This window comes from Portunus trituberculatus, chromosome 46 (assembly GCF_017591435.1).
Source record: "Portunus trituberculatus isolate SZX2019 chromosome 46, ASM1759143v1, whole genome shotgun sequence".
Taxonomy (NCBI): domain Eukaryota; kingdom Metazoa; phylum Arthropoda; class Malacostraca; order Decapoda; family Portunidae; genus Portunus; species Portunus trituberculatus.
The window spans coordinates 24277589-24305419 of NC_059300.1; the positions used below are offsets into that span (position 1 = coordinate 24277589).

The following is a 27831-nucleotide window of genomic DNA, read 5'->3' on the forward strand; positions in this document are numbered from 1 at the left end:
TAACTTGGCTGTTCCAAACTTAATTGTTCTTGATTCTCCCTTAACAGAAAGTCCCACTAAGACCCTGGACGAAACATCCCTCACTTCTTCCCAGTGTGTGCAGTCACCAGGTCTCAGTCCAAGTCCCCTGCCCTTTCATCACCTCCTCCACCAATGATTGCCTCTACTGACAACTTGTACAATAACATCATTTCAAAGGAGAATTTGATTAATGCTCAGGAACAGGATCTCACTTTGGCTAAGATCAGACATGTTGCCAGTGAGACAAAGGATATGTCTAAATTGCCTTGTTTTTATTATCAGGAAGGAGTCCTGATGCGTGCCTACAGACCTCCTGAACTGAAACAACTAGACACCTGGTCAGAAACACATCAAGTTGTCATCCCTTGTCTGTAAGACCAGCCATTATAGAACTAGCTCATGATGGATTGTCAGGTCATCTAGGCATCCAAAAAACCTACAAGAAGGCTCTTCAACATTTTTTGGCCAGGAATGAAAAGGATGTGTCACACTATGTAAAAACATGTCACATATGTCAAATTGTGGGTAAGCCTAACGAACGCCTTGTGCCAGCTCCTCTGACGCCTATTCCAGTTCAGACGGAGCCCTTCGAAAAGATCGTTCTAGACTGCGTAGGGCCCTTACCCAAAACCAAACGAGGGAATCAGTATTTGTTAACCCTCATGGATCCCACTACCAGGTACCCTGAAGCATTCCCTCTTAAGAACATCACATCAAAGACCATTGTAAAACATCTAATACATTTTTTCACCTCGGTAGGAATTCCAAAACAAATTCAGTCTGACAAGGGTAGCAATTTCACTAGCAATTTTTTCCAACAGATAGTGAATGAGCTAAACATCGACCATGTAACCTCCTCGGCTTACCACCCCAATCCCAAGGCTGTCTGGAGCGGTTTCACCAAACATTAAAATCCATGATGAAGAAGTATTGCTTGGAGCATCAAGGAGACTGGGATGAAAGTATCTCTTTCCTTCTCTTCGCTTTAAGAGAATCTCCTCAAGATTCTTTAGGTTACTCCCCTTTTGAATTACTCTATGGTAGACAGATCAGGGGGCCTCTCAAAATATTAAAGGATCAATGGTTTACTCAAAATACTCCTTCAAGCCCCAGTGTGTCTGACTACATCAGTAACCTTAAGAATAAAATCAGTGAAGTCAGATCTTTTGCTAAATCAAACTTCCTCAAATCTCAAACTAAAATGCAACAAAATTCTCTTCCCAAATCTGTCATGAGAAGTTTCAAACCAGGAGACAAGGTTTTACTTTTCTCCCCACTCCAGGCAATGCTCTTCACAGTAAGTTCATGGGACCTTATGTTGTGGCTCAAAAACTAAGTCCATTAAACTATGTGGTCCACACTCCTGACCGTCGTAAGGATTCCCAACTAGTTCATATTAATCTAATGAAACCTTACCACTCCAGAGAACCAGAGGACGACTTGTCTCGCACTGTACCTGTATGTCTGGTAGGGAAGGAGTCTGGTCCTGTGCCCCCCGAGGAAGAGTCCGACATCGAATTCCTCTTCTCGTCACCTAAAGGACGCCCCTCAAACAGCCAAATCATGTCCAACCTTGATGAGGTGTTTCTTTCCTTAACACCTTCACAACAGTCTGATCTTAAAAAGTTATTGCTAGACTTTTCAGAAATCACAGGTGACCTTCCAGGACTTTGTACTACTATCCAACATGATATAACTTTAATATCTAATGACATCAAGCCTATAAGACAACCAGCCTATCGCATTTCACCCATTAAAAGAGACTTGATGAAAAAAGAGGTAGACTATCTGCTCTGTCATCACCTTGCAGAACCTAGTATATCCCCTGGGCTTCTCCCTGCCTGTTAACATCTAAGCCAGATGGTAGTAGTCGATTTTGCACTGACTACAGGAAATTAAATAAAGTGACGGTGCCAGACTCCTACCCATTGCCCTTGATAGAGGACCTTATAGATAGTATAGGAGTAGCCAAATTTGTAACCACTATAGACTTACTTAAAGGTTACTACCAGATTCCCCTCTCGGACGAGGCCTGAATAATATCCGCCTTCATCACCCCCTTCGGACTATACCAATACACAGTGATGCCCTTCGGCTTGTCTAATGCTCCCGCCACCTTCCAGAGGGCTATAAATTACATCACCCAGGACTTGGAGGGAACATCTGCCTATCTGGACGACCTGGTGGTGACTTCGGACGACTGGGTGACACATCTGACCCGTCTCCGGAGGCTGATGGCTCAGTTGCAGGAAGCCGGTCTTACAATCAACCTGGCCAAGTCCGCCTTCGGGAAGTCTACAGTGGTCTACCTGGGACATGTGGTGGGGAACGGCAAGATTTGCCCCAAGAGAGCCAACGTATAGGCCATCCTTGGCTTCCCTGTCCCTACCACCAGGAAAGCTCTCATGAGATTCTTGGGGATGGCTGGTTTCTACAGACGATTCTGTAGGAACTTCTCCACCCTGGCCATCCCCTGACGGACCTTATCAGCACTTCCGTCCCATTCCACTGGACCCTGACCTGTGACCAAGCCTTCCAACATCTCAAGGTGTTCCTCTCCACGGAGCCAGTGGTCTGGACGCCAGATCACTCCCGCCCCTTCCATCTACAAGTGGACGCGAGTGGAGTTGGAGTGGGTGCTGTCCTCCTTCAAGCAGACCCCACAAGCGGCATCCTCCATCCCATCGCCTATCACTCCACCAAGCTGAAGAAACACCAACTCAACTACTCCACCATCGAGAAGGAAGCTCTGGCACTCGTCCTGGCACTCCAATGTTTTGAGTGCTACCTTCATCCTGGTCCTCAAACTATGGTCTTCACCGATCACAACCCTCTGGCCTTCCTTCACGCCATGAAGAACCAAAACCAACGCATACTTAGGTGGGCCTTGTTAACTCAACCCTTCAATTTGGAAGTCCACCATATTGCCGACGCCTTATCAAGATCTCCCGTCTCACCTCCTTCATGAGCCCATTACAGAGGTCTTAGGGGGGAGGAAATGTTACAGCCCGCCCATAACATACTCCACTACCATCATCTCCTCTGCTTGTTACCTCATTCGCCACCTCTCCGCCTCCCTTTCCACGTCACCGTCTCATGAACCTTCCACGCCACTGTCTCATGAACCCTCCACATCACGTCTCATGAAGCCCCGCTACTGTCCCGAAGTTGGATTCACGCGGCCCCATTCGACTCAAGCAGAAGTGTTATGCGAGCTCCTGGCTTTCTGGAAGACAGTCGAGGTCCAGGCCTCAACCAGTGAACACAACGCCTCTTGGACTACCCTGGGATCCACCTCATCCAGCACTTCACCACTGCGACACCTCATAAGTATCACTTCCCCTCATCTGTTTTTTCTACATTGCCTCCATATAGGATTAATATTATTGTTAGGTATTAAGTTGGGTTCTTTATTGTTGTATTTATTTCTGTGTTATATGTATGTGTATGTCAGTTTCATATGTTTCATGTTATATCTATGTGTATGTCAGTTTCATGTTTCATGTTATATCTATGTGTATGTCAGTTTCATTATTGGGTTATTAAAATAGCTTTTTAAAGTGCCCCCTTTGCATTTCCTCGCCAGTTGAACCTGCAGTGTTTTTTTTATTGTTATTGTTCACCGGCTCCCCGATGCCAATCTTACTCACTTAACCGGTGAACGTAACAATAAATGGACAAAGATATGATGGAAAAAACCATCACAAGCATGAAATGTCCAAAGTTGGAATATGCAGCAGTGGTATGGTCTCTGAGCTCTAAAAAGGATATGAGAAAATTAGAAAGGATACAGAAGATTGCTACAAAGATGGTGCCAGAATTAATAGACCTGACATATGAAGAACAACTGAAGGAAACAGGACTACCAACCTTACAAGATAGAAGAGAACGAGGGAACCTAATAACAATGTACAATATAGTCAATGGCATTGAAAAGATAGTCAACGAAGACCTGGTGCTCGTGACAGAAGATACAAGGACAAGAGGATATGTAAAGAAGATCAGGATGAGGCAGTGTGTGAAGGATATTAGAAAATACAGTTTTCCACACAGAATGGTAGAGAAGTGGAATGCATTAAATAATGAAGTTGTTACAGCACATAATGTGCATAACTTTAAGGAAAAAATAGATAAATGGAGACATGGAGACAGGACACTATGAGCCCTGCTCAAACCCTGTATAATACAACTAGGTAAATACACACACACACACACACACACACTAGCAACATACTATCCTCCCACTTATCTGTTCTCAGCTCACCCTGAACATCACTATTATTTTCTTTAATTCTATAGCAACTCCATTAACAAGTAGAACACCTAAGGAGACACTACATTTCCTAGATTATTGCATATACTGTGTCTGCCAAGATATTACATACTCCCAAACTATGCATCCCTCCATAACAACAAATTCAACTTTGACTTCCTTTTCCTTTATATGTAGTCTGGGCCTATATTAGCTATCAAAGTGTAGATTAAATGAATACTTACCAAGTGTGAAGTTTGAGCTTGATTTCACAAACATTTAACTGTCACTGAGGTAGTAAACGAGATGCTCCTATCGTCAGTTCCACGTCAGTCCTTTAGAGCATAGGTTTGCAGAAGCAGCCAATATACACGTGTGCAAACAGGCTATAGTTCCAAACAGATCGAACAAGAGTAAAAAAGGGATGGGCAGGGAGGGCGTTTACTACCTCAGTGACACAGTTAAATGTTCGTGAAATCAAGATCAAACTTCACACTTGGTAAGTATTCGTTTAATCTACAATTTCACTTCACGACATTAAACTGATGTCATCAGTAGTAGACAAGAGCTTTAGAGTGGTTCCTCAAACCTACTATGCCAGTGAAAGGGAATAAGGAAAAATAGGATTCCAAAAAAGAAAAGAAAAACAGGAGTAACAATCTATTTCCCCCAAATAAAACCAAAGTAACAAAACAAACAAGGAAACCCACAAAGGGGTAGCATGGTTCACAGAATCAAGAGAGCTATGAAAAAATAGCTCTCGAAAATTGTCCAAGATGGCTGATAGGTCTCTTGTAGAACCTGGTAAAGGTGGATTCCCGGGACCACCCAACAGTGGAGATAATGGTGGCCAGGGGAGTTTTAGGGTTGCCTTACTGGTTGAAGCTGACCTAGCAGAGTGAGGAGAAAAGATGCTGAGGTCAATGCCAGCAGATCGCATGATATCTTTTGTCTAACGATGCAAAGTGTCTCATGAAGCTACCCTTATCAGAGGTTTCGTGGTTACAAAAGAAGCCTGTGAATGGCCCTCGGAGGGCACAAGTGCGCTCGAGATAACTCACAATGGAAGTGACTATACACAATCTCCTGTCAGTGGGATAAGCCACAAAAACCAGTTCTGACATAAGGTCTTGATGTTTTTAGAGGGTCAGCTATTCTGAAAGAGACTCTAAGCTCTGAGATAATCATGTTTTTAATGTCTAATAAATGCAAAGTTTGACCACGTTGACTGGAGAGTAGAAGCATTAAAATAGTTAATTTTCTCGATAACTGGATAAGTGGTAATTCCTCATTGGGTCCAAGACCTGCAATGTAATCTAAGACCAAGTGAGGGTCCTAGGCGTTCGGTATCAGGGAAAAGATGGTTTCTCTTGGAAGACTGCCTTCATGAAGCTGACAACCAAGGGGTGCTGTCCCACAGGCTGATGACTGATACTGGCTACTGCCTAAATAGCTGACCGTATTGTATTCATTGAGCTGTAGGTTCGGCCCGTTTCCTTCTTAAATTCAGATAAGAGGTAGTCTAAGAAGACATTTAAAGGTGGCTGAAATGGATTAATTTCCCTGCTGAGGCAAAAAAAACTGTCAGTTTTTTATATGTGGCCCATATTGAGTCCTCGTGCTTGCCCTCCAGGAACTAAGCAAAAATCGGGCAACGTCTGATGATAGGCCTTGACTAGTGAAGGATTCCTGATAATAGCATTGCTGCTAAGACCAACCCTTGGGGCCAAGGATGTGTGAGAGTTGGATTTTGCAGTAGCACTAGAGGATGTCGAGGAAGGAGAACAGGGGCTGCCACTAAGAGGTGGAGGGCTGTTGGAAACCAGACTTGTGTTGGCCCCAAAGGTAGGATCGACATGACTGTTTCCTCGTCTTCCTGAATTTTTTGCATACTCGGGAGATTATACTGAAAGGGGAAAAAACGTACAATTTCTTATTGGACCAGGTCTGGCTTCAATGAAACATAATCAGATAACTGAGCATTAATTCAGGTGGCAAAGAGATCAACCTCAGGCATGGGAAAAAGCTGACATAAGCTATGGAAAATGTGGGGCTGCAACATCCACTCAGCATCTAAGTTTTTCACACGAGATTCCTTGTCTGCCTCTGAATTATGTAATCCCTGTATATGTTGTATTGACAGGATAATGCCCCTCGACTTGGCCCAAGCAAAAATCTGTTCGACTATCGTGTTAAGACTAAGCTTGATACTACCACAGCAGTCTAAACAGGCAATTGCGGTGGTATTATCAGAGCGGATGCAAATGTGAGTGTCCCTGCTATCCTTGCAAAGGGACCGTAAACCCAAGAGGATAGCCTTCAATTCCAGACAATTGATGTGGTCCAGTTCGTCATGAGCCCAGTGATTCCTAGTCTTGGCATCCCCAACCATACCTATGAAAGAGAAGAGTACAAGTAAGGAAACATCCCTGTTCAGAAGGAGCAAATCCTGTGCCTTTATGCTTTCTTTCTTACGGGATGTCAGGGTGGAAGTCATGTTTGCAGAGTTCAAAATTACCCCAAGGAATTCTATCTCTTGGGTGGGTGTTAGGAATGATTTATTAAGATTCACAGTGAGTCCTAAGGAGTCAAGAAAATGCAAAGCATAAGTCACCTGAATCCTCAGAGTCTCAGTGGAGTCAGCAATAAAAAGACAATCGTCCAGATAACAGAACACAGTTATTCACAGCTTACGAAGGTGCGAGAAGGCAGGTTTTAACAGCTTAGTGAAGATGCGGGGTGCAGATGTCATACCCTGCGGTAGACAAGTGAAGTGGAACTTCTCGTTATTCCAGATAAATTAAAGCCATTTCCTGTCCTCTGGCCGAACGTAAACTGAGAAATAGGCATCTGTCAAATCTATAGACATGAAGAAACAAATGGGGAGGATTAGAGGTATCACATTCTTGAGAGTGTCCAGTTTAAAGTGAATGTGTTCAACATGATCATTAAGTTCTTTTAGATTCAGTATGACTCTGGCAGTACCATCCTTTTTGAGATTAGGGAACACATTAGAAATGAAACTGTGATCCTCTGGTGGACATAATTCTACTATACCGTGTTCGATGAATTTGACCATGGTAGTGTCCAGGGCAACACTGTCTACAGTAGACAAATGTAGGAGACCTAGAGGTTTACTCTGTATGGGAACATTCACAAACACTAGAAGTTTCCCATGAACCATGTCATGAATCCTTTTATCAGAAGACAAAAGGCACCACTGTAACTTAGCATTAAAGATCTTACCCCCACGGAAATTTGCAGGAGTGTTAACCAGAGTAGGTACAAGAGGGCTTACCGAAAGATGAGCACACTGGGGAGTTCTGTGCACTGGCCTCCCCTTCCACTGGGGAGGTCTTTGGCCTAAAAAAGGCCTCGTCTGGGACTGTGGGCATGCCTGTTGTGGGTAGAAAGGCCGGAAGGGGTGTCAACTCGTCTGCCGAGGCGGGGCAAACCGTTTGCCAGGACCCTTGAGGACAGAAGATTAGCCTCCCAAGTTTCCTATACAGGCAACCCCCGTTTAACGAAGGTTCACACAACGAAATTTCGCTACAACGAAGGTTTCGTTTTACTACCATCTGCTCGTTTAACGAACACCAAACTCGCTTTAACGAAATTTTATCCAGGTAATTTTTTTCCAAATTTGAAAGCCCCACCGTATTATGCAAGCTGACAGGCTTTTGAATACACCAGGAGCTGCTGGTACTAAGGCCTGCCTCAGGAGAAATCCTGAGACACCTGTAGAATAAAGATCAAGATCAAGCCTCTCGTGGACAACACAGGCGCTGCCGATACAAAGGCATGACTCAGAAGAAATTCTGCGTCACCTGTAGCATCAAGATCAAGATCAAGATCATGTGCATCACTCACTCCTCAGTCAAAACATAACAGTGTCACCAGTAGCTCATCTTCCCTAGTTCACCTTACCACCAAAACGCCTTGCAATGTGGAGTAACGTTCCTAAGAAGACCAGGAAGTGTCTTACTCTCGAAGTGAAGCTGGGTATTATTCACAGACAAGAGAGAGGCCAGAAACTAATAACATTGCTTGCCACCATCTTGACTCCATCTACTGTCTACTATTTTCAAGTCAGCAGACTCTATTAAAATGTCTGGTGAGACCCGCATCTTCCTTGAAAGCTAAAAGAACCACCTGAACTCATGACTCTACAATGAATAAAATGGAAAGTCTTGTGGAAATGTGGTACATAAGTTTTGTATGCGGTACCATGATGCGCCCTTTGTTTACATTCCACAGGTTAGTGTATTTCCTGTTTCACTCTCCCTCCCTTCATAAAGTTAAGATCATCAACATTATAAAGTTACGTACATACATACATTAGTGTACATTATAATGACTTAAATTAAACTACCTAAATGTTTAACTTCATAATTTTTACTTTCATTAAACCTTTTACTGTACTATGATGCACTCTCGCTTTGCTTACTCTCAATGGAAGTTCAAATCGGGGGTTAAACTTGTTATAATCAGTTCGCTTAACAAAGTTTCGCTTAATGAAGTGTTTTTAGGAACGTAACCCCTTCGTTAAGCGGGGGTTGCCTGTGCTTGTGGATTTCCTCACATTTCTTGACGACGTTGAAAGGGAACAAGTCATTCTGGCTCACTTCACACTCCCATTTGCAGAGATCTTCAAGAGCAGAGTCATTCACATGAATCCGTGCCACCTCTTTCCTCAGCTGATTAATGTAGTTGAGAGCAGAAGCAAGAAGTCTGAAGCTGTTATTAAGGTCTTCAAGGTAGCAGGTAATGGGCTGAACATGTCTATCACCAATGTCGCTTATGCAACGTGCAATAGGGACTAAACCTTTCACAAGCAGGCCATTAGTGAGGGAAAGCCGGGTGTCCACTTACTTGCCCCCAATGCTCATAGCTTTGGTGACTGGCACCTTTAAGTTCAGCACATTGTTAGGGAGCTTGATTCTGTCACATGTCTATTTAACACTGTCAGAAGAGAGCCGGCGTCTCAGACTCAGGTTGAGGATGGAGGCCAGGCGCTCAGACAAAGGGTCACCCAACTCCTCCTCACCATGGAAATGGCCTGCGAACTCCTTGAGAGCTTTTCGGAAGGCCACATCAGCAACAGGATCACCTTGAGGTTGACAAGCAAGGAACATGTCAAGATAATCCAGTGGGTCAGACACGGACCTTTGAGACGGACAGTCAGGAGCTGTAACGGCCTCATCCTCCAACGAGGAGATGTCATGGAAACCACTAAAGTTGGCATTGTGTCCCGGTGACACCTGAGGACCTGCTGACTTGTCTAGTTTCTCGATGAGGCCACTAATCAAAGAAGACAGATGGCCCAACTCTGCATCTTGCAGTGGAGATGCAGCTGGTATGTTTACACCACTTGGGCCAGCCAAGAAGACGACCAAGTAGTGCAGGCGGCCAGAGGCAGGGAACTGTTACCTTCCCCAGAAGCTTTCCTCCGCTTGGCTGTACAGTCAAGGGGGTCCTTCTCATGACGCTTCCCTTTGAAGGAAGAGGAGGAAGGACACCGTGAGGTTCCTTGGGCCTTGTCCCGGTCCGACATAACTCTTCCAGAAAAAATTAAGAAAATGCCGGGTAAGGCAACAGGTAAACAAAATTATGTACTTGGATCATCCATGTGTAATCCACAAAAGTGTTATCACCATAGCACTAACATATGTGTCCTTGGATCACATATGTATAATTACCATAATGCTAACATATATGTCCTTGGATCATATATGTGTAATCACAGTAGTGCTAACATACAGTCGGCACCACGGGTATTGGCGCGATGTTTTTTTTTTTCATCTGTAGCACTAAAACAAGTGCAATACTCACATGTATGTAGAACCTACCAGCCTCTAATACTTTGTGGGGAGTCCTTTCTTTTTCAGACAGCTTTCAAGGCGTCGAGGAACAGATTCAGCCAGTCTTTGGAGGATTGAGGGTTCTAAGTTGTCCCAAATGTCCTTAATCTCCTTCACAAGCTTTTCCACAGTTGCTGTGTTACGTCCTCGTAGTCTTCGTTTTATCAGTCCCCACACATTTTCAATTGGATTGAAATCTGGACTATTACCTAGCCAATCGTTTATGTAATCCACTCCTACAAATTCAAGCCATTCTTTGATTAGTTTTGCTGTGTGTGCAAGGGCACCATCCTGCATGAACACCTCACTCTTACAGGCATCAAAGCAGTCCTCGAGATGGTCACACAACAGTTCCAAATATGATTCCTTGTTCACTGTTGTGTTTTTAGGTAATATAACCAGCTTGCCCACACCATAGTACCCAAATGCACCCCATACCATGACACTTTCAGGGTGCTTGACTGTCCCCTGTGTGTACTTGGGATGGCACGGGTCCACACCCGGATGGAGCCTAACCTTACCTCCTCATTTCCCAGTAACATTAAATGTAGTCTCATTGGTCCACAAAACCTTCCACTTTTCATTGTCCCAATTTAGATATTTCTTACAAAATTTCACACGATTGTGTTTCTGTTTCTCCGTCAGAAGAGGTTTGCGTCGTGGTGCCCGATGCTCATAAGACAAATCGTCCTTGAGGCAGCGTTGTATTGTCCTAACAGACACATCTTGCAGGAGTTTTGGATTTTTTTCTTTCAATTCTTTAGCTGTTATCCTTGGTTCAGCTTCCACCTGTCTTTGGATAACCTTCAGAGTCCTTCTTGATGTCTTTTTAGCTGGTCCAGTCCTCTTGACTTGGAGTGGGGGATAATCACCTCCCGCTGTCTTGCATTTCTTTGTCCATCTCTGGACATTGCACAACAATACTCTGGTCTGGATTGATATATCCTTGTTAGACTTTCCTGCCTTATAAAGTGAGCTTATTGCTGCAACCTTCTTCCTTGTGAGCTCTGGGCCTCGTGGCATTATTACAAAAATCCCACAAAAAACACAGCACGTCAGAGCGGAAAAAAACAATTGATGCGGTCACGATTAATCACAAAAAGCAACTGAGTTATTCTATAGGCAACTGAGATCTTTATTGTCTGCACGTGGGTCTTAAGCTCAGCCTACTCTACCATGTGCTTTCGCGCCAATACCAGTGTCGGTTTTCTTAGGTGTAAAATGGGGTGTAATAATTTCACGGTATTGGCACACATTTTTCACACCAATACCCGTGGCGCCGACTGTATATGTCCTTGGATCATATATGTGTATCATAGTAACGCTAACATATATGTTCTTGGATCATATATACATATATACATGCAACAGGAAAACTAACCAGGAAAACTTGAAAAGGCCAGTAAGGGAAAACTACATCGACCGAAGCGCAGAAAGAAGAGCGATCAGACTGCATGGAGTCTAGCAGTGAATTGACGTGGAACTGGCGATACGAGCATCTTGTCTACTACCAGTGACATCAGTGAAATTAAATATCATAATGTTAACGAGGCATTAGCTTATAAACTACTGTACTATAACAAAGAAAAAGTAAGGAAAAATATATGAAAAATACCTGCAGAGCTCCTCCAGTAAGGTTACCACATTTGCTGAGATTTACATGCACTAAATTTTTGTTCTGCTTGAAGACAATCATAAGAGGAACATCACTGAGCCAAGAACATCCAGCAACTGATAACCACTGAAGATTTCTACAATGAGAGGTTATCTGAAAAAAATAAACAAATCAAATGTTTTTTATAAGTATGAAGGGAGGCAGCTAAGAGAGAGAGAGAGAGAGAGAGAGAGAGAGAGAGAGAGAGAGAGAGAGAGAGAGAGAGAGAGAGAGAGAGAGAGAGTGTGTGTATATGTGTTTCACTTTCACTGTCTGATTTGCTGCAGTCTCTGACGAGACAGTCAGACGTTACCCTACGGAACGAGCTCAGAGCTCATTATTTCCGATCTTCGGATAGGCCTGAGACCAGGCACACACCACATACCAGGACAAGGTCACAACTCCTCGATTTACATCCCGTACCTACGCACTGCTAGGTGAACAGGGGCAACATGTGAAAGGAGACACACCCAAATATCTCCACCCGGCCAATCGAAGTCCTCTGGCTTGTGAAGCCAGCGCCTAACCACTGAGCTACCGTGTGTGTGTGTGTGTGTGTGTGTGTGTGTGTGTGTGTGTGTGTGTGTGTGTGTGTGTGTGTGTGTGTGTGTGTATTTACCTAGTTGTAGTTTTACAGGGCCTGGCCTTTATGCTCGTGTGGCCCCATCTCCATATCTACACTTATCCAATCTTACTTTAAAACTATGCACACTCCTTGCAGACACTACTTCTTCATTTAAACTGTTCCACATCTCAATACATCTTTGCGGGAAACTATACTTTTTAATATCTTTTACACATCTTCCCTTCCTCAGCTTCTTACTATGCGATCTTGTGCTTCGACTGGCATATTCTTCTCTCAGGATCAGATAATCATTGTCCACTTAGTCCATTCCGTTTATCAATTTATAACCTTGTATGAGATCCCCTCTCTCCCTTCGCTGTTCCAATATTGGAAGATCCATAGCCTTTAGTCTCTCCTCATATGTCATCCCTTCAAGTTCTGGGACCATTCTTGTAGTCTCTCCAGCTTCCTTATGTGTTACTTTTTGTGAGGGGTCTGCACTACTCCTGCATATTCCAATCTGGGTCTTATTATAGTACTTATCAGTTTCTTCATCATTTCTTTGCCCATGAAATGAAATGCTATTCCAATATTCCTTAGCAAATTATATGTCTCTCTGAAAATTCTATCAGTATGGCTTGCCGGTTGATTATTTTCTTCCATCATCACTCCCAAATCCTTTTCCTTTTTCACTTTCTCCAGTTCTACTCCATCTCCCATCTTATAGATTTCCACTGGTCGTCTTTCACTCTTTCCCATTTCCATGACATGGCTTTTGTCCACATTGAATTCCATCTCCCACTTTTTATTCCATTCCCAGATCTTATTTAGATCTTCTTGCAGTATTTCACAATCCTTTTTTTGCTTTATAACTCTGCACAGTTTCGCATCGTCCGCAAACAGATTTATGTAGCTCTTCACTCCTTCTGGCATGTCATTTATATAAATGAGAAAAAAGTATTGGCGCCAATACTGACCCCTGTGGCACTCCGCTTTCTACTGCTCTATCAGTATGGCTTGCCGGTTGATTATTTTCTTCCATCGTCACTCCCAAATCCTTTTCCTTTTTCACTTTCTCCAGTTCTACTCCATCTCCCATCTTATAGATTTCCACTGGTCGTCTTTCACTCTTTCCCATTTCCATGACATGGCTTTTGTCCACATTGAATTCCATCTCCCACTTTTTGCTTTATAACTCTGCACAGTTTCGCATCGTCCGCAAACAGATTTATGTAGCTTTTCACTCCTTCTGGCATGTCATTTATATAAATGAGAAAAAAGTATTGGCGCCAATACTGACACCTGTGGCACTCCGCTTTCTACTGCTCTCCACTTGGACTTCATATCTTTGACTACCATCCTTATTTCTCTCCCTCTCAAATTATTTTCCATCCATCTCAATGTGTTTCCTTTTAAACCATCCTTCTCTAATTTCTACAGTAACCTTGTATGTGGCACTTTATCAAATGCCTTTTTTAAATCCAAGTAAATACAATCAACCCATCCCTCTCTTTCTTGTACCCTATCAACTATTCTAGAGTAGAAACTCAGTAAATTTGTTACACACAACCGATCTTTTCTAAAGCCAAATTGGCTATTCGATCATAATTTGTTGTCTTCAAGGAACTCGATCCATTGCTTCTTTATTACTTTTTCACACATCTTGCATATTACACTAGTTAGTGATACCGGTCTGTAATTTAGAGGTTCTTCCTTCCTTCCGCTCTTATATATGGGAACCACCTCAGTTCTTTTCCATTCTACTGGTACTATTCCATTTTCTATTCAGCATTTTATGATATTGTATATAGGACTTGCTAGTTCTTCCCTACATTCTTTCAGTATTCTGCCTGAGACTTCATCTGGTCCCATTGCCTTCTCTTCATCCAGTTCCTTCATTAATTCTTTTATTTCAAGCTTGGTTACTTTAATCTCTTTCATATAGACGGTCTCTCTATTACCCTGTGGCCTTTCAAATTTGGATTCCTTAGTAAAGACCTCCTGAAATTTACTATTTAACAGTTCTGCCATACGTTTTGGGTCTTCCACCATCTGTAAAATAATTTTGGATGTTCCTTTGTGTGTGTGTGTGTGTGTGTATTTACCTAATTGTATTTACCTAATTGTAACATACGGGAAAAGAGCTATGCTCGTGTTGTCCCGTCTCCATATCTATTAATGTCCAGCTTTTTCTTAAAATCATGAATATTCCTTGCGTTGACCACTTCCACGTCTAAACTATTCCATGCTTCCACCCTTCTATGAGGGAAGCTATATTTTTCACATCTCTCCTATAAGTGGCCATTTTAGTTTTTCCCATGCCCTCTCGACATTCTTCCATTCCACATACACAGATCTTCCCTATCCATTTTTTCCATGCCAATCATCACTCTGTATATTGCTATCAGGTCTCCCTTTCTTCTGTTTTCCAGGGTTGGAAGTTGCATTCTTTTCAGTCTGTCTTCATAAGTCAAATCTCTTAAGTCAGGCACCATTTTGTTGCAGCCCTCTGTACTTTCTCTAGTTTCCTTATGTGTTTCTTTAAGTTCGAGCCCACTGTATTGTTGCATATTCAAGCCTCGGTCTTATCATTGCAGTAATTATTTTCTTCATCATTTCTTCATCTAGATATACGAACGCCACTCTTATGTTCCTCAATAAGTTCAATACTTCTCCAATTATTTTGTTTATATGTCTCTCTGGCGATAGGTCATTGGTAATTGTCACCCCAAGGTCTTTTTCTTCATGACTGGTTTTATGTCTTCATTTCCTATCTTGTACATACTCCTGATTCTTCTTTCACTCTTGCCAAACTCTATTTTCTTGCATTTTGTCGTGTTGAACTCCATTTGCCATGTACAGCTCCATTTCCATATTCTGTCCAAGTCTTCCTGGAGTAGTTCGCAATCTTTGTCACATCTCACTTTTCGTAACAATTTTGCATCGTCTGCAAATAGGCTCACATAACTGGACACCCCATCCACCATGTCATTTATGTAGACTGCGAACATTACTGGTGCCAACACTGATCCCTGTGGAACTCCACTCTCCACCAATCCCCATTCTGATGGTCTGTCCTTAATTATTGTTCTCATTTCTCTTCCTACCAAAAAGTCTTCCATCCATTTTAGTAAACTGCCATGCACTCCTCCTACCATTTCAAGTTTCCAGATCAGTCTCTGGTGTGGTACCTTATCAAAGGCCTTTTTTAAATCCAGATATATTCCATCAGCCCAACCATCTCTTTCCTGTATTACATCTATCACCCTCGAATAGTAACATATCAGGTTTGTCGCATGAACGCCCTTTCCTAAAACCAAATTGACACTCACAAAGTATGTCATTTTTCTCCAAGAAGTCTGTCCATCTAGTCTTCACCACCCTCTCACACATCTTAGCTACCACACTTGTAAGTGACACTGGTCTATAGTTCAATGGGTCTCTCTTGTTACCTGATTTATAGATTGGGACAATGTTAGCTCTTTTCCAGTCTTGGGGCACTACACCTTCCCTTAATGAGGCATCAATTACTTCACAAACTTTTTCTGCCAATTGCTCCCTGCATTCTCTTAAAATCCATCCTGATACCCCATCAGGTCCCACAGCTTTTCTCACTTCTAAACTCCCCATCATGTTCTTGATCTCCTCCACAGTTACTTGAAACTCCTTCATAATCCCTTTCTGTTCCATTACCAGTGGTTTGTCAAAAGCAGTCTCCTTTGTGAATACCTTCCGAAAGCATCCATTCATAGCCTCTGCCATTTCCCTGGGATCTTCACTGTATACTCCATTTACTTCTAAACTTTCAATACTTTCTCTATTTTTGATGTTGTTGTTCGTGTGTGTGTGTGTGTGTGTGTGTGTGTGTGTGTGTGTGTGTGTGTGTGTGTGTGTGTGTGTGTGTGTGTATTTACCTATTTGTGTATTACAGGGCCCGAGCTAAGCTCTCTGTGTCCTGTCTCCTTGTCCATTCCTGTCATATCTCTCTTTCATCTGACTGACACACACCACGTCAACGATATCACTGCTCAGTTTATTCCACTTATCAATGCTACGATGCGGGAAACTGTATTTTCTCACGTCATTTAGACAGATGTCTTTATTAGCTTTTTCCATGTCCTCGGAGATGATTACTTGTGGTCACCTTTATCGACTCTCTGTCCAGTATGTCAATCTTGTTCACCAATTTATACATAGTTATCATGTCTCCTCTTGTTCTTCTCTCTTCTAATGTGGTCAGCCCCAGCTTCTTCAGTCTTTCCTCATAGTCTAACTCCCTGAGTCCTGGTACCATCCTTGTTGCCAGCCTCTGTACCCTTTCTACCTTCTTCACATTTTTCTTCATATGCGGTGACCAGACACAAGCTGCATATTCTAACTGGGGTCTTATTAAGGTACATAATATCTTCTTCATCATTCCTTCATCTAGGTAGTGGAACGCAAGGCCAACATTTTGAAGCATGTTATATGTTTTCCCAAAAATCTTGTTAATGTGTTTCTCCGTTGACAAAGTGTTTTGCACGGTTATTCCTAAGTCTTTTTCCTCATTGGTCTCTTTAATTTTCTCATCACCCAACTTGTAATCCCAGTTTGGTCTGTATCTACTTCTTTCCATTTTCATAACATGGGTCTTGTCTATATTAAATTTCATCTGCCACTCCTTACTCCACTCATATATTTTATCAAGATCTTCCTGTAACTTGTTACAATCTTCCACATTCTTTACTCTCCTCATAATTTTAGTATCGTCCGCAAACATGTTCATGTAACTGTCAATTCTTACTGGCATATCATTAACATAAATTAAAAACATGATGGGAGCAAGCACTGACCCTTGTGGAACTCCACTGGTTACCTTCTTCCACTCAGACTTCCTTCCTCTCACCACTGTTCTCATTTCTCTTCCCACTAAGTAATTTTCCATCCATTTTGCTAGTTTATCATTTACTCCTCCAATCTTCTTTAGTTTCCACATCAGTCTATTGTGTGGTACTTTATCAAAGGCCTTTCTCAAGTCCAGGCAGATAGCATCCACCCATCCCTCTCTATGTTGTAGTATGTCAGTCACTCTTGAATAAAAACATAATAAATTGGATACACACGATCTTCCTTTTCTGAAACCAAACTGTCTTTCACTCAGAATGTTTTCACTTTCTAGATACTCACTCCACTTAGCTTTAATTACTTTTTCACATACCTTGCACAATATACTAGTTAACGATACTGGTCTATAATTTAGCGGTTCCATCCTACTACCATTCTTATATATAGGCACAATGTCAGCTCTTTTCCACTCTTTTGGGACTAATCCTGTTCGTATGGAGGTTTCCACAATATCAAATACGGGGTTCAACAATTGATCCTTACATTCATTTAGCAACCTCCCAGATATGCCATCAGGCCCCATTGATTTATTAACATCCAGATTGCTTATAATTTTCCTTACATCTTCCTTAGTAACCATGATGTCCTGCATTTGCTTTATTTCCATAGGCCTTCCTCCCATAAAATGCTCCTTCTTTGTAAACACTTTGCAAAAGTTGTCGTTTAAAATTTCAGCTATATCTCCAGCATCCTCATATACTTCTTCCCCGTTTTTTACCTTTACTCTTGTCTCCCTTATATTTAGTTTTCCATTTATGAATTTGTAAAACATTTTTGGGTCACTATCACAGTTTTCCACCACCCTCTGTTCATATTCCTTCTGTGCTGTTCTCCTTACTTCAACATATCTATTCCTTGCTGTTTTGTAAACTTCTCTTGATAATACATCACTGTTTTTCTTAAGTTTCTTCCATGCCTTTTCTTTGTTCTTTTTTGCTTCTTCACAATTTCTATTAAACCACTGTTTATTATTTAAAGTCCTCTTTCTGTAATATGGCACAAACTTTTTCACAGCAGAGTTATACAAATCCATAAATTTATCGTATTTCAATTGCATTTCCCTTTCCTGATATACCATGGACCAGTCAATTTCATTAAAGAACTCCCTTATATGGTTATAATTTTCCCTAATATAATTCAATTTTTCCTCCCTGTGTTCCACAATCTTATTCGTGCTTAATTCCGTATCCACCTCAAAGCTTAGGACATCATGATCGCTTCTCACCAAGGGACATTTATGTTCAATTTCCACTTTTAGAGAGATGCCCCTGGTAAATACCAATGTGTGTGTGTGTGTGTGTGTGTGTGTGTGTGGGTGTATTTACCTAGTTTTATTTACCTAGTTGTAGTTTTACAGGGCCTGGGCTTTATGCTCGTGTGGCCCCGTCTCCATATCTACACTTATCCAATCTTACTTTAAAAGTGTGCACACTTGTTGCAGACACTACTTCTTCATCTAAACTGTTCCACGTCTCAATACATCTCTGGAAACTATATTTTTAATATCTCTCAGACATCTTCCTTTCTCAGCTTTTTACTATGCGATCTTGTGCTTCGGATGTCATATTCTTCTCTCAGGATCAGTTTCTCATTATCCACTTGGTCCATTCCGTTGATCAATTTATAAACTTGTATCAGGTCTCCTCTCTCCTTCTTTGTTCCAGGGTTGGTAGATCCATAGCCTTTAGTCTCTCCTCATATGTCATCCTTCAAATTCTGGAACCATTCTTGTAGCTATTTTTGTAGCCTCTCCAATTTCCTTATGTGTTTCTTTTATGAGGGGTCCACACTACTCCTGCATATTCAATCTGGGTCTTATTATAGTACTTATCAATTTCTTCATCATTTCTTTGTCCATGTAGTGAAATGCTACTCCAATATTCCTTAGCAAATTATATGTTTCTCTAAAATTCTATCAATATGGCTTACTGGTTGATTGTTTTCTTCCATCTTCACTCCTAAGTCCTTTTCCTTTTTACTTTCTCAGTTCTACTCCATCTCCCATCTTATAGATTCCCACAGGTCGTCTTTCACTCTTTCCCATTTCCATGACATGGCTTTTGTTCACATTGAATTCCATTTCCCACTTCTTACTCCATTCCCAGATCTTATTTAGGTCTTCTTGCAGTATTTCACAATCCTCCTTTTGCTTTATAACTCTGCACAGTTTCATATCGTCTGCAAACAGATTTATGTAGCTGTTCACTCCTTCTGGCATGTCGTTAATATAAATGAGGAAAAGTATTGGTGCCAATACTGATCCCTGCGTCACTCCGCTTTCTATTGCTCTCCACTTGGACTTCATATCTTTAACTACCGTCCTTATTTCTCTCCCCCTCAAATAATTTTCTATCCATCTCAATGTGCTTCCTTTTAAGCCACCCTTCTCCTCTAACTTCCACAGTAATCTTGCATGTGGCACTTTGTCAAATGCCTTTTTTAAATCCAAATAAATACAGTCAACCCATCCCTCTCTCTTGTACTCTATCAACTATTCTAGAATAGAAACTCAATAAATTAGTTACACAAGACCGTCCTTTTCTAAAACCAAATTGGCTATTTGATATTAATTTGTTGTCTTCAAGAACTCGATCCATTGTTTCTTTATTATTCTTTCACACATCTTGCATATTACACTAGTTAGTGATACCGGTCTGTAATTTAAAGGTTCTTCCTTCCTTCCGCTCTTATATATGGGAACCACCTCAGCTCTTTTCCATTCTACTGGTACTGTTCCATTTTCTATTGAGCATTTTATGATGTTGTATATAGGACTTGCTAGTTCTTCCCTACATTCTTTCAGTATTCTGCCTGAGACTTCATCCGGTCCCATTGCCTTCTCTTCATCCAGTTCCTTCATTAACTCTTTTATTTCAAGCTTGGTTACTTTAATCTCTTTCATATAGATTGTCTCTCTATTACTCTGTGGCCTCTCAAATTTGGATTCCTTAGTAAAGACCTCCTGGAATTTTTTATTTAATAGTTCTGCCATACTTTTGGGTCTTCCACCATCCCGTTCTCTCCTTTTAACCTTTCTATTGTTTCTTTTTGCCTAATTTTTCCATTTATGAATCTATAGAACAATTTTGGTTGCTCCTTACATTTTTCGACAATGTCTTTTTCGAAGTTCTTTTCCTCTTCCTTCCTCACTTTAACATATTCATCTCTTGCTGCTTTGAAGTTTTCCTTATTTGCTGGATTCCTATTTCTCCTCCACCTTTTCCATGCTCCATCTCTTTTCTCCTTTGCCTTGGCACACCTTGCATTAAACCAATCTTTCTTTCCTTCTTCTTTAGGTCTATATTTTGGGACATATTCCCTGACTCCTGTTTTGTATATTTCCAAATATAAGTCATATTTGTCTTGCATTGTCTCTGAGTTTTCCATCTCCTCCCAGTGTGTATGTGTATTTACCTAGTTGTAGTTTTACAGCCTCTTTATGCTCTTTTCTGTGTGTGTGTGTGTGTGTGTGTGTGTGTGTGTGTGTGTGTGTGTGTGTGTGTGTGTGTGTTTACCTATTTGTTATTACAGTATTACAGGCTAAGCTCTCTGTGTCCTGTCTCCTTGTCCATTCCTGTCATATCTCTTTCATCTGATTGACACACACACGTCAACGACATCACTGCTCAGTTTATTCCACTTATCAATGCTACGATGCGGAAACTGTATTTTCTCACGTCATTTAGACAGATGTCCTTTATTAGTTTTTCCATGTCCTCGGAGATAATTACTTGTGGTCACCTTTATCAACTCTCTATCCAGTATGTCAATCTTGTTCACCAATTTATACATAGTTATCATGTCTCCTCTTGTTCTTCTCTCTTCTAATGTGGTCAGCCCCAGCTTCCTCAGTCTTTCCTCATAGTCTAACTCCTGAGTCCTGGTACCATCCTTGTTGCCAGCCTTTGTACCCTTTCTACCTTCTTCACATTTTCTCCATATGCGGTGACCAGACACATGCTGCATATTCTAACTGGGGTCTTATTAAGGTACATAATATCTTCTTCATCATTCCTTCATCTAGGTAGTGGAATGCAAGGCCAATATTTTGAAGCATGTTGTATGTTTTCAAAAATCTTGTTAATGTGTTTCTCCGGTGACAAAGTGTTTTGCACGGTTACTCCTAAGTCTTTCTCCTCACTGGTCTCTTTAATTTTCTCATCACCCAGTCTGTAATCCCAGTTTGGTCTGTATCTACTTCTTCCCATTTTCATAACATGGGTCTTGTCTATATTAAATTCCATCTGCCACTCTTTACTCCACTCATATATTTTATCAAGATCTTCCTGTAACTTTTTTCAATCTTCCACATTCTTTACTCTCCTCATAATTTTAGTATCGTCCGCAAACATGTTCATATAACTGTCAATTCCTACTGGCATATCATTAACATAAATAAAAAACATGATGGGACCCAGCACTGACCCTTGTGGAACTCCACTGGTTACCTTCTTCCACTCAGACTTCTTTCCTCTCACCACTGTTCTCATTTCTCTTCCCATTAAGTAATTTTCCATCCATTTTGCTAGTTTATCATTTACTCCTCCAGTCATCTTTAGTTTCCACATCAGTCTATTGTGTGGTACTTTATCAAAGGCCTTTCTCAAGTCCAGGTAGATAGCATCCACCCATCCCTCTCTATGTTGCAGTATGTCAGTCACTCTTGAATAAAAACATAATAAATTGGATACGCACGATCTTCCTTTTCTGAAACCAAACTGCCTTTCACTCAGAATGTTTTCATTTTCTAGATACTCACTCCACTTAGCTTTAATTACTTTTTCACATACCTTGCACAATATACTAGTCAACGATACTGGTCTATAATTTAGCGGTTCCATTCTACTACCATTCTTATATATAGGCACAATGTCAGCTCTTTTCCACTCTTTCGGGACTAATCTTGTTCGTATAGAGGTATCCACAATATCAAGTATGGGGTTCAACAATTGATCCTTACATTCTTTTAGCAACCTCCCAGATATGCCATCAGGCTCCATTGATTTATTAATATCCAGATTGCATATAATTTTCCTTACGTCTTCCTTAGTAACCATGATGTCCTGCATTTGCTCTATTTCTGTAGGCCTTCCTCCCATAAAATGCTCCTCCTTTGTAAACACTTTGCAAAAGTTGTCGTTCAAAATTTCAGCTATCTCTCCAGCATCTTCATATACTTCTTCCCCGTTTTTTACCTTTTCTATTGCCTCCCTTTTATTTAGTTTTCCATTTATGAATTTGTAAAACATTTTTGGGTCACTATCACAGTTTTCCACCACCCTCTGTTCATATTCCTTCTGTGCTGTTCTCCTTACTTCAACATATCTATTCCTTGCTGTTTTGTAGCCTTCCCTTGATAATACATCACTGCTTTTCTTAAGTTTCTTCCATGCCTTTTCTTTGTTCTTTTTTGCTTCTTCACAATTTCTATTAAACCACTGTTTATTATTTAAAGTCCCCTTCCTGTAATATGGGACAAACTTTTTCACAGCAGAGTTATACAAATCCATAAATTTATCGTACACTCAACCCTCGATTTGCCGGACTAAAGAACTTTCCAATGGCAAATGTCCCAATGGAAAATGTCCTCTATTGCCACTTTACCCTATACAGGTTGAACCCCGCTTTAACGGCACGCATTTACCAATCCCTGTTTAACGGCAAAATTTCCTAACATGTTGTCTTTAACGGCATTTCGGCACCTGCACCAGCTGTACCAGGAAGTTGGAAAATAAATCAGACTTTTTGTTCACAAAACTGAGGGAGAAGAAAGAGCTTTGCACCAGATGTGGAAGACAAGAGGTGAAAGGCATCAGGAAGAATAGAAGTAACAACATGCCAGGCAAACAAAACCTCCGACGACCATCATCATCATCATCATCATCATCTCACCACGTGGGCCGTAACACATGCCAATGCCGCCGACACGTAAGCACAACACTCTGTGACGCGGCAGACTTGTTTACAGTCCAGTACTAGACGTGTATGTCCGCCCGCGCTGCCATCTATAGTGCCCGATTTGCGAACTTTGTCTGGCGCCTAGTTTGAAATCGACTTGTCCCACTTTTTTTTTTTTTTTTTTTTTTTTTTCCCACAGACTCTTGTCCGGCAAATCATTATGTACTTTAATTGCATATCTCTTTCCTGGTATACCACGGACCAGTCAATTTCATTAAAGAACTCCCTTATATGGTTATAATTTGCCCTAGTATAATTTAATTTTTCCTCCCTGGGTTCCACAATCTTATTCGTGCTTAATTCTGTATCCAGCTCAAAGCTTAGGACATCATGATCGCTTCTCCCCAAGGGACATTTATGTTCAATTTCCTTTTAGAGAGATGCCCCTGGTAAATACCAAATCCAACCTTGCTGCAACATCCTGTCCCCTGCACCTTGTTGGTGATCTCACCCACTGTGCCATCAAGTTACTTGTTGCTACCTTTAACAATTCTTCTGCCCACTCACCACCATTCACCACTTCGTAGTCTTCTCACACTATTTCTTTGCAATTAAAGTCTCCAACTATCATCACTCTATCCTTTCTGTTGAGTTCTTGCTTCATTCTGTCTAGAGTATTTCTCATCACCATTTGGTACTGTTCATATTCCCAAGCACTGGTTCTGGGTGGTATGTATACTGTTATAATATTAATGTCCCTCTTGCCATCTGTTATAAGCATACTTATCACTTCCTCATTTCTCTTACTATAGTTCACCTCCTTCACTATCAGATCTTCCTTAGTAAGAACCATTATACCACCACCACCTTTATTTTTCTATCATTTCTCCATACTTTGTAGTGTTTTACAACAAACCAGTCTAGCTTTATTTTGGGCCTTAGCTTTGTTTCCACTACACACATTATGTCCGGTTCGTTATTTCTTAGGTAATCCATACATTCTAGCCTCTTAGACAGAAATCCATCTATGTTCGTGTAAGTCACTTTTATTCCATTCCTAGTCTCATTCTTCCATGTAATGCCTATTCCGTCTGTTTTATCCACCACTTCTTTAGCCTCCCATTTCTCATCCTCCAAAAACTTGATCTTTTCCTCCTCTGTTCTTTCGTCATTCCTCTCCTTCACTTCAGATACTAGCTCCTTCATCTTCATTCTCTCATCTTGTGACATATTTCTTCTTATGTAAATTGTTTTGGTTTCCTCAGAGTCCTTAAGTTTCCAAGCCCTCCTCAACAAGGCCTCTGCTGCCACCTGAGACTTTAATTTCAATTTTAATGGTCTATTCTTGCCTTCCTCAAAAGCTCCCAATCTCACACTTTCTTCTACCTCAGCATATAGGTCCTCTTCTTCCACAGAGATCTTGTTCAGTAAAGACTTAATCTTGTCATTTTCCTTATCCCTCCTGTCCTGCCAGTTCCTGTTAGTTTCCTCCTGCAATCCTATTATGATCACACATTTTTTCTTTTCAGCAATATCTCTCACCACATACTCATTTTCCTTTAGTGCCTTTACCATTTCCCTCTGCGTAATCCCTTTATTTTCTTCTTCCTGCTTTTTTACTATCTCTCTAAACGACCTTTGTACCTCCAGATGTTCATGATTCACTTCTTTCATCCTAGTGTCAATTAGATTACGACATTCCTCTTTCTTCAAGTCCCCTTCGGATATTTTTATCTCCATTTCCATGAGTTTAGCCTTCATTTCTTCACATTGTTTCCTTAGTTGTTGGTTTTCTTTCTCCATCTTTACTTTTTCCTTCAACAGCTCTTTATTCTCTAACGTTAACAAGTAGATCTCTTTTTTAAATGAATCATTCTCGGCTAGAACTCTATCCAGTTTTTCTTCTATTGTCAAAATGCTTAGGAACTTACTCTCCAGCGCCTGGATTCTTGCATCCAAGTCAAGTTTCTGTAGTCCTTTTTAGTAATAAACCTTCAGTCTTTAGTTTGCCTGGACGCCATTTTGTTGTTGTCAGCTGATTACGGCCAGAGCGATCACCGTCCACACTCCCCTCTCAGGGATCACTCTCCATGTCACTCACTTTCAACACTAAGAGACAGTAGGATATTTACGGACACAAAACTTTGAGTTACCCAGGCCCTGTAATACCATAGGTATTTTCTTTCTTCCTATCATGAGATGAGCCGTCCTCTCAGCACGACTGTTGTGTGTGTGTGTGTGTGTGTGTGTGTGTGTGTGTGTGTGTGTGTGTGTGTGTGTGTGTGTGTGTGTGTGTGTGTGTGTGTGTGTGTGTGTGTGTGTGTGTGTGTGTGTATGTGTGCTGAGCCAATACAAAGATACAAGTGTCAATCAAAGCCAGAGGATAAGTGTCTTGAAACCTCCCTTTTAAAAGAGTTCATGTCATAGGAAGCTGGAAGTAAAGAAACAAGCAGGGAGTTCCAGAGTTTACCAGAGACAGAGATGAACGATTGGGCATACTGACTAACTGTTACATTAGAAGTGAACAGAATAGGGATGAGAGAAAGAAGGAAGTCTTCTGCAGCAAGGCAGTAGGAGGAGGAGAGGCATGCAGTTAGTAAGATCAGAAGAACAGTTAACATAAAAACAGTGGTAGAAAATATAATTGAGATACAAAATTGCAGTAATGAGAAAGAGGCTGAAGACAGTCAGAGGAGAGAAATTGTAAAGAAAAAAAAGGTTTTGATTCCACTCTGTTTAAAAGAGCTGTATTAGTGGAAATCCCCCATACTTGTGAAGCATATTACCTACTTATTACCTTAAATATTTCTTTTACCTAATTCTCCTAAACTTTAATTGCTATATTTTCATGTTATGTGCAATGAAAATCTCATCACAAGATCACATAAAGAGAGATTCCATGTCTCAGTTACCTTTTGAAAACTAAAAGTAAATTACCTTTTGAAAGTTATCATCGGTGATATTGTAGTTAGAAAAGTCTAATTCTTTACAAGTATAAAAATACTCATTAGAAACTTTCTGAAAGGTCTTGGAGACTTCACAGAGTCGACAAAGTTCTGCCACAGAAAGATGGGGAAATACATGTTGAAAGATGATGTCTTGCCATGGAAGATCAGTCAACTGCTCAGGTTTAGCAGACATGCTATGAAGGGAAGAACAGTATAATATTCAGAAAACAGTTTAAAATTATATGAAGTATAACACAAGACTCAAAATCTTACACTAGATGTCACAAGTTCTGTCATTTATAAATCAACAAAACCTACACACAGTTTATTTACTTGACATACATAATCTAGGACATTTTTTAGACTTCCAAGACAGATGTTGTACAACATCAGTCATACCAATGAAAATCAAATTAACTTTATAATATAACCACTCTGAGTTCTGCCATGATGTTATGTAGACTTCCAAAGTAATATTTTTGTTGTCATACAAATGAAAATTAAATGAACCCAATCAATGTAACCATTTTGAGTTCTGTCAATCCATTTTGTATTCAGATCTAAAGTAGTAATCCATTAAACTCCTTTGCAACAGGTGAGCAAGTAGTGTGTGTCTCAGGGAATTAACAGGTGACATGTATATGCATCAGATGATTTTCTTGTCTTAAATCAAATGGAGGCAAGAAGTAAATGTTTTGAAAATTATTTGGCAACACCTACAAAGCTGCCCTCTAACTTTTTTTTTTTTTTGTGACTTTCCATCTGGTTATCCATATAAAGCACAAGTCATTGTTGGAGATCATCGGCCTTTATCCCAATACATGGCCTAATTCAAACACAAGCCAATTTTGTCAACTCCCAGTAAGCACTGCTCAACAAAGAATGACATTTATGGAACTTCTGTGCAGTGGAAGAAAATTCCTTTTAAGATGTGGGGAAAGCAGTGATGGACAGATAACACATGACAAAATAGGAACTGCAGCCACAAAATCAGTAGCCACTGCCATATCTAGCATAAAGAACACACAACAGCCACCATCATTGTAGAATGGCTGATATATTATTATTCAACCTTTACTGACAGCTAAAGTCAAAATGAGTCAGACAAAAATAAAAGAAAGATAGCTGCTTCATAAGCTATTATTTCATTATTCTATGGTCCCTATTAAAAGAAACATAACTCTAATAAGAATAAAAAAAATATTTTTCTAAAAGAACCCATTATGAGAGGAGGTTCTCAAGCCATATGTCTGTTCCTTAAGAGTTGACAGAATTTTGCCAGTCTTGTCAATTATAAAATTTGACAATAAATGGTGTATGACAAGAAGCTGACAAGATGAGAATAGAAAATAATAATTCAATCAATCTATATATATATATATTATATATATATATATATATATATATATATATATATATATATATATATATATATATATATATATAAAATATTGGTATTATTGTAAATTCTTTGTACTACAATAATGGCTAAAAATGGCTAAAAACATATTCTCCCAACTGGAGTAACTTACCTTGAAGGCCAATGCACTAAAAATTATACCCAGGAACTTGGGTGATTGCAATCCATGGACTTCCATCAGACATTCCATTCTCCTGCTTGAAGTTAAGATGTTCAATTCTAAATACTTACAATAGACATAATAAATACCATATATAAAAAAAAAGCTAGTAATTTTTTTACTCATTCACCACACACAACATGGTTTTCTTATCCTTCTCATAATTAT

At 40.5% G+C, this 27831-nt stretch overlaps 1 protein-coding gene across 6 annotated transcripts in view; it reads right to left on the bottom strand.

Annotated features, from left to right (window-relative positions):
- Positions 1 to 4918: 4918 nt before the first annotated feature.
- The window catches only part of LOC123520008 (F-box/LRR-repeat protein 15-like), a 41897-nt gene continuing 18984 nt past the window's right edge, over positions 4919 to 27831 (bottom strand). For all 6 annotated transcript variants that reach the window (XM_045281790.1, XM_045281789.1, XM_045281791.1 and 3 more), the window contains exons 2-4: positions 26073 to 26277; positions 11750 to 11902; positions 4919 to 6667 (exon numbers count right to left, since the gene is read on the bottom strand). In XM_045281790.1, the coding sequence (XP_045137725.1) occupies positions 6593 to 6667; positions 11750 to 11902; positions 26073 to 26276 (432 nt within the window). In that variant the 5' untranslated portion in view covers position 26277 and the 3' untranslated portion in view covers positions 4919 to 6592. The remainder of the gene's footprint in view (positions 6668 to 11749; positions 11903 to 26072; positions 26278 to 27831) is intronic.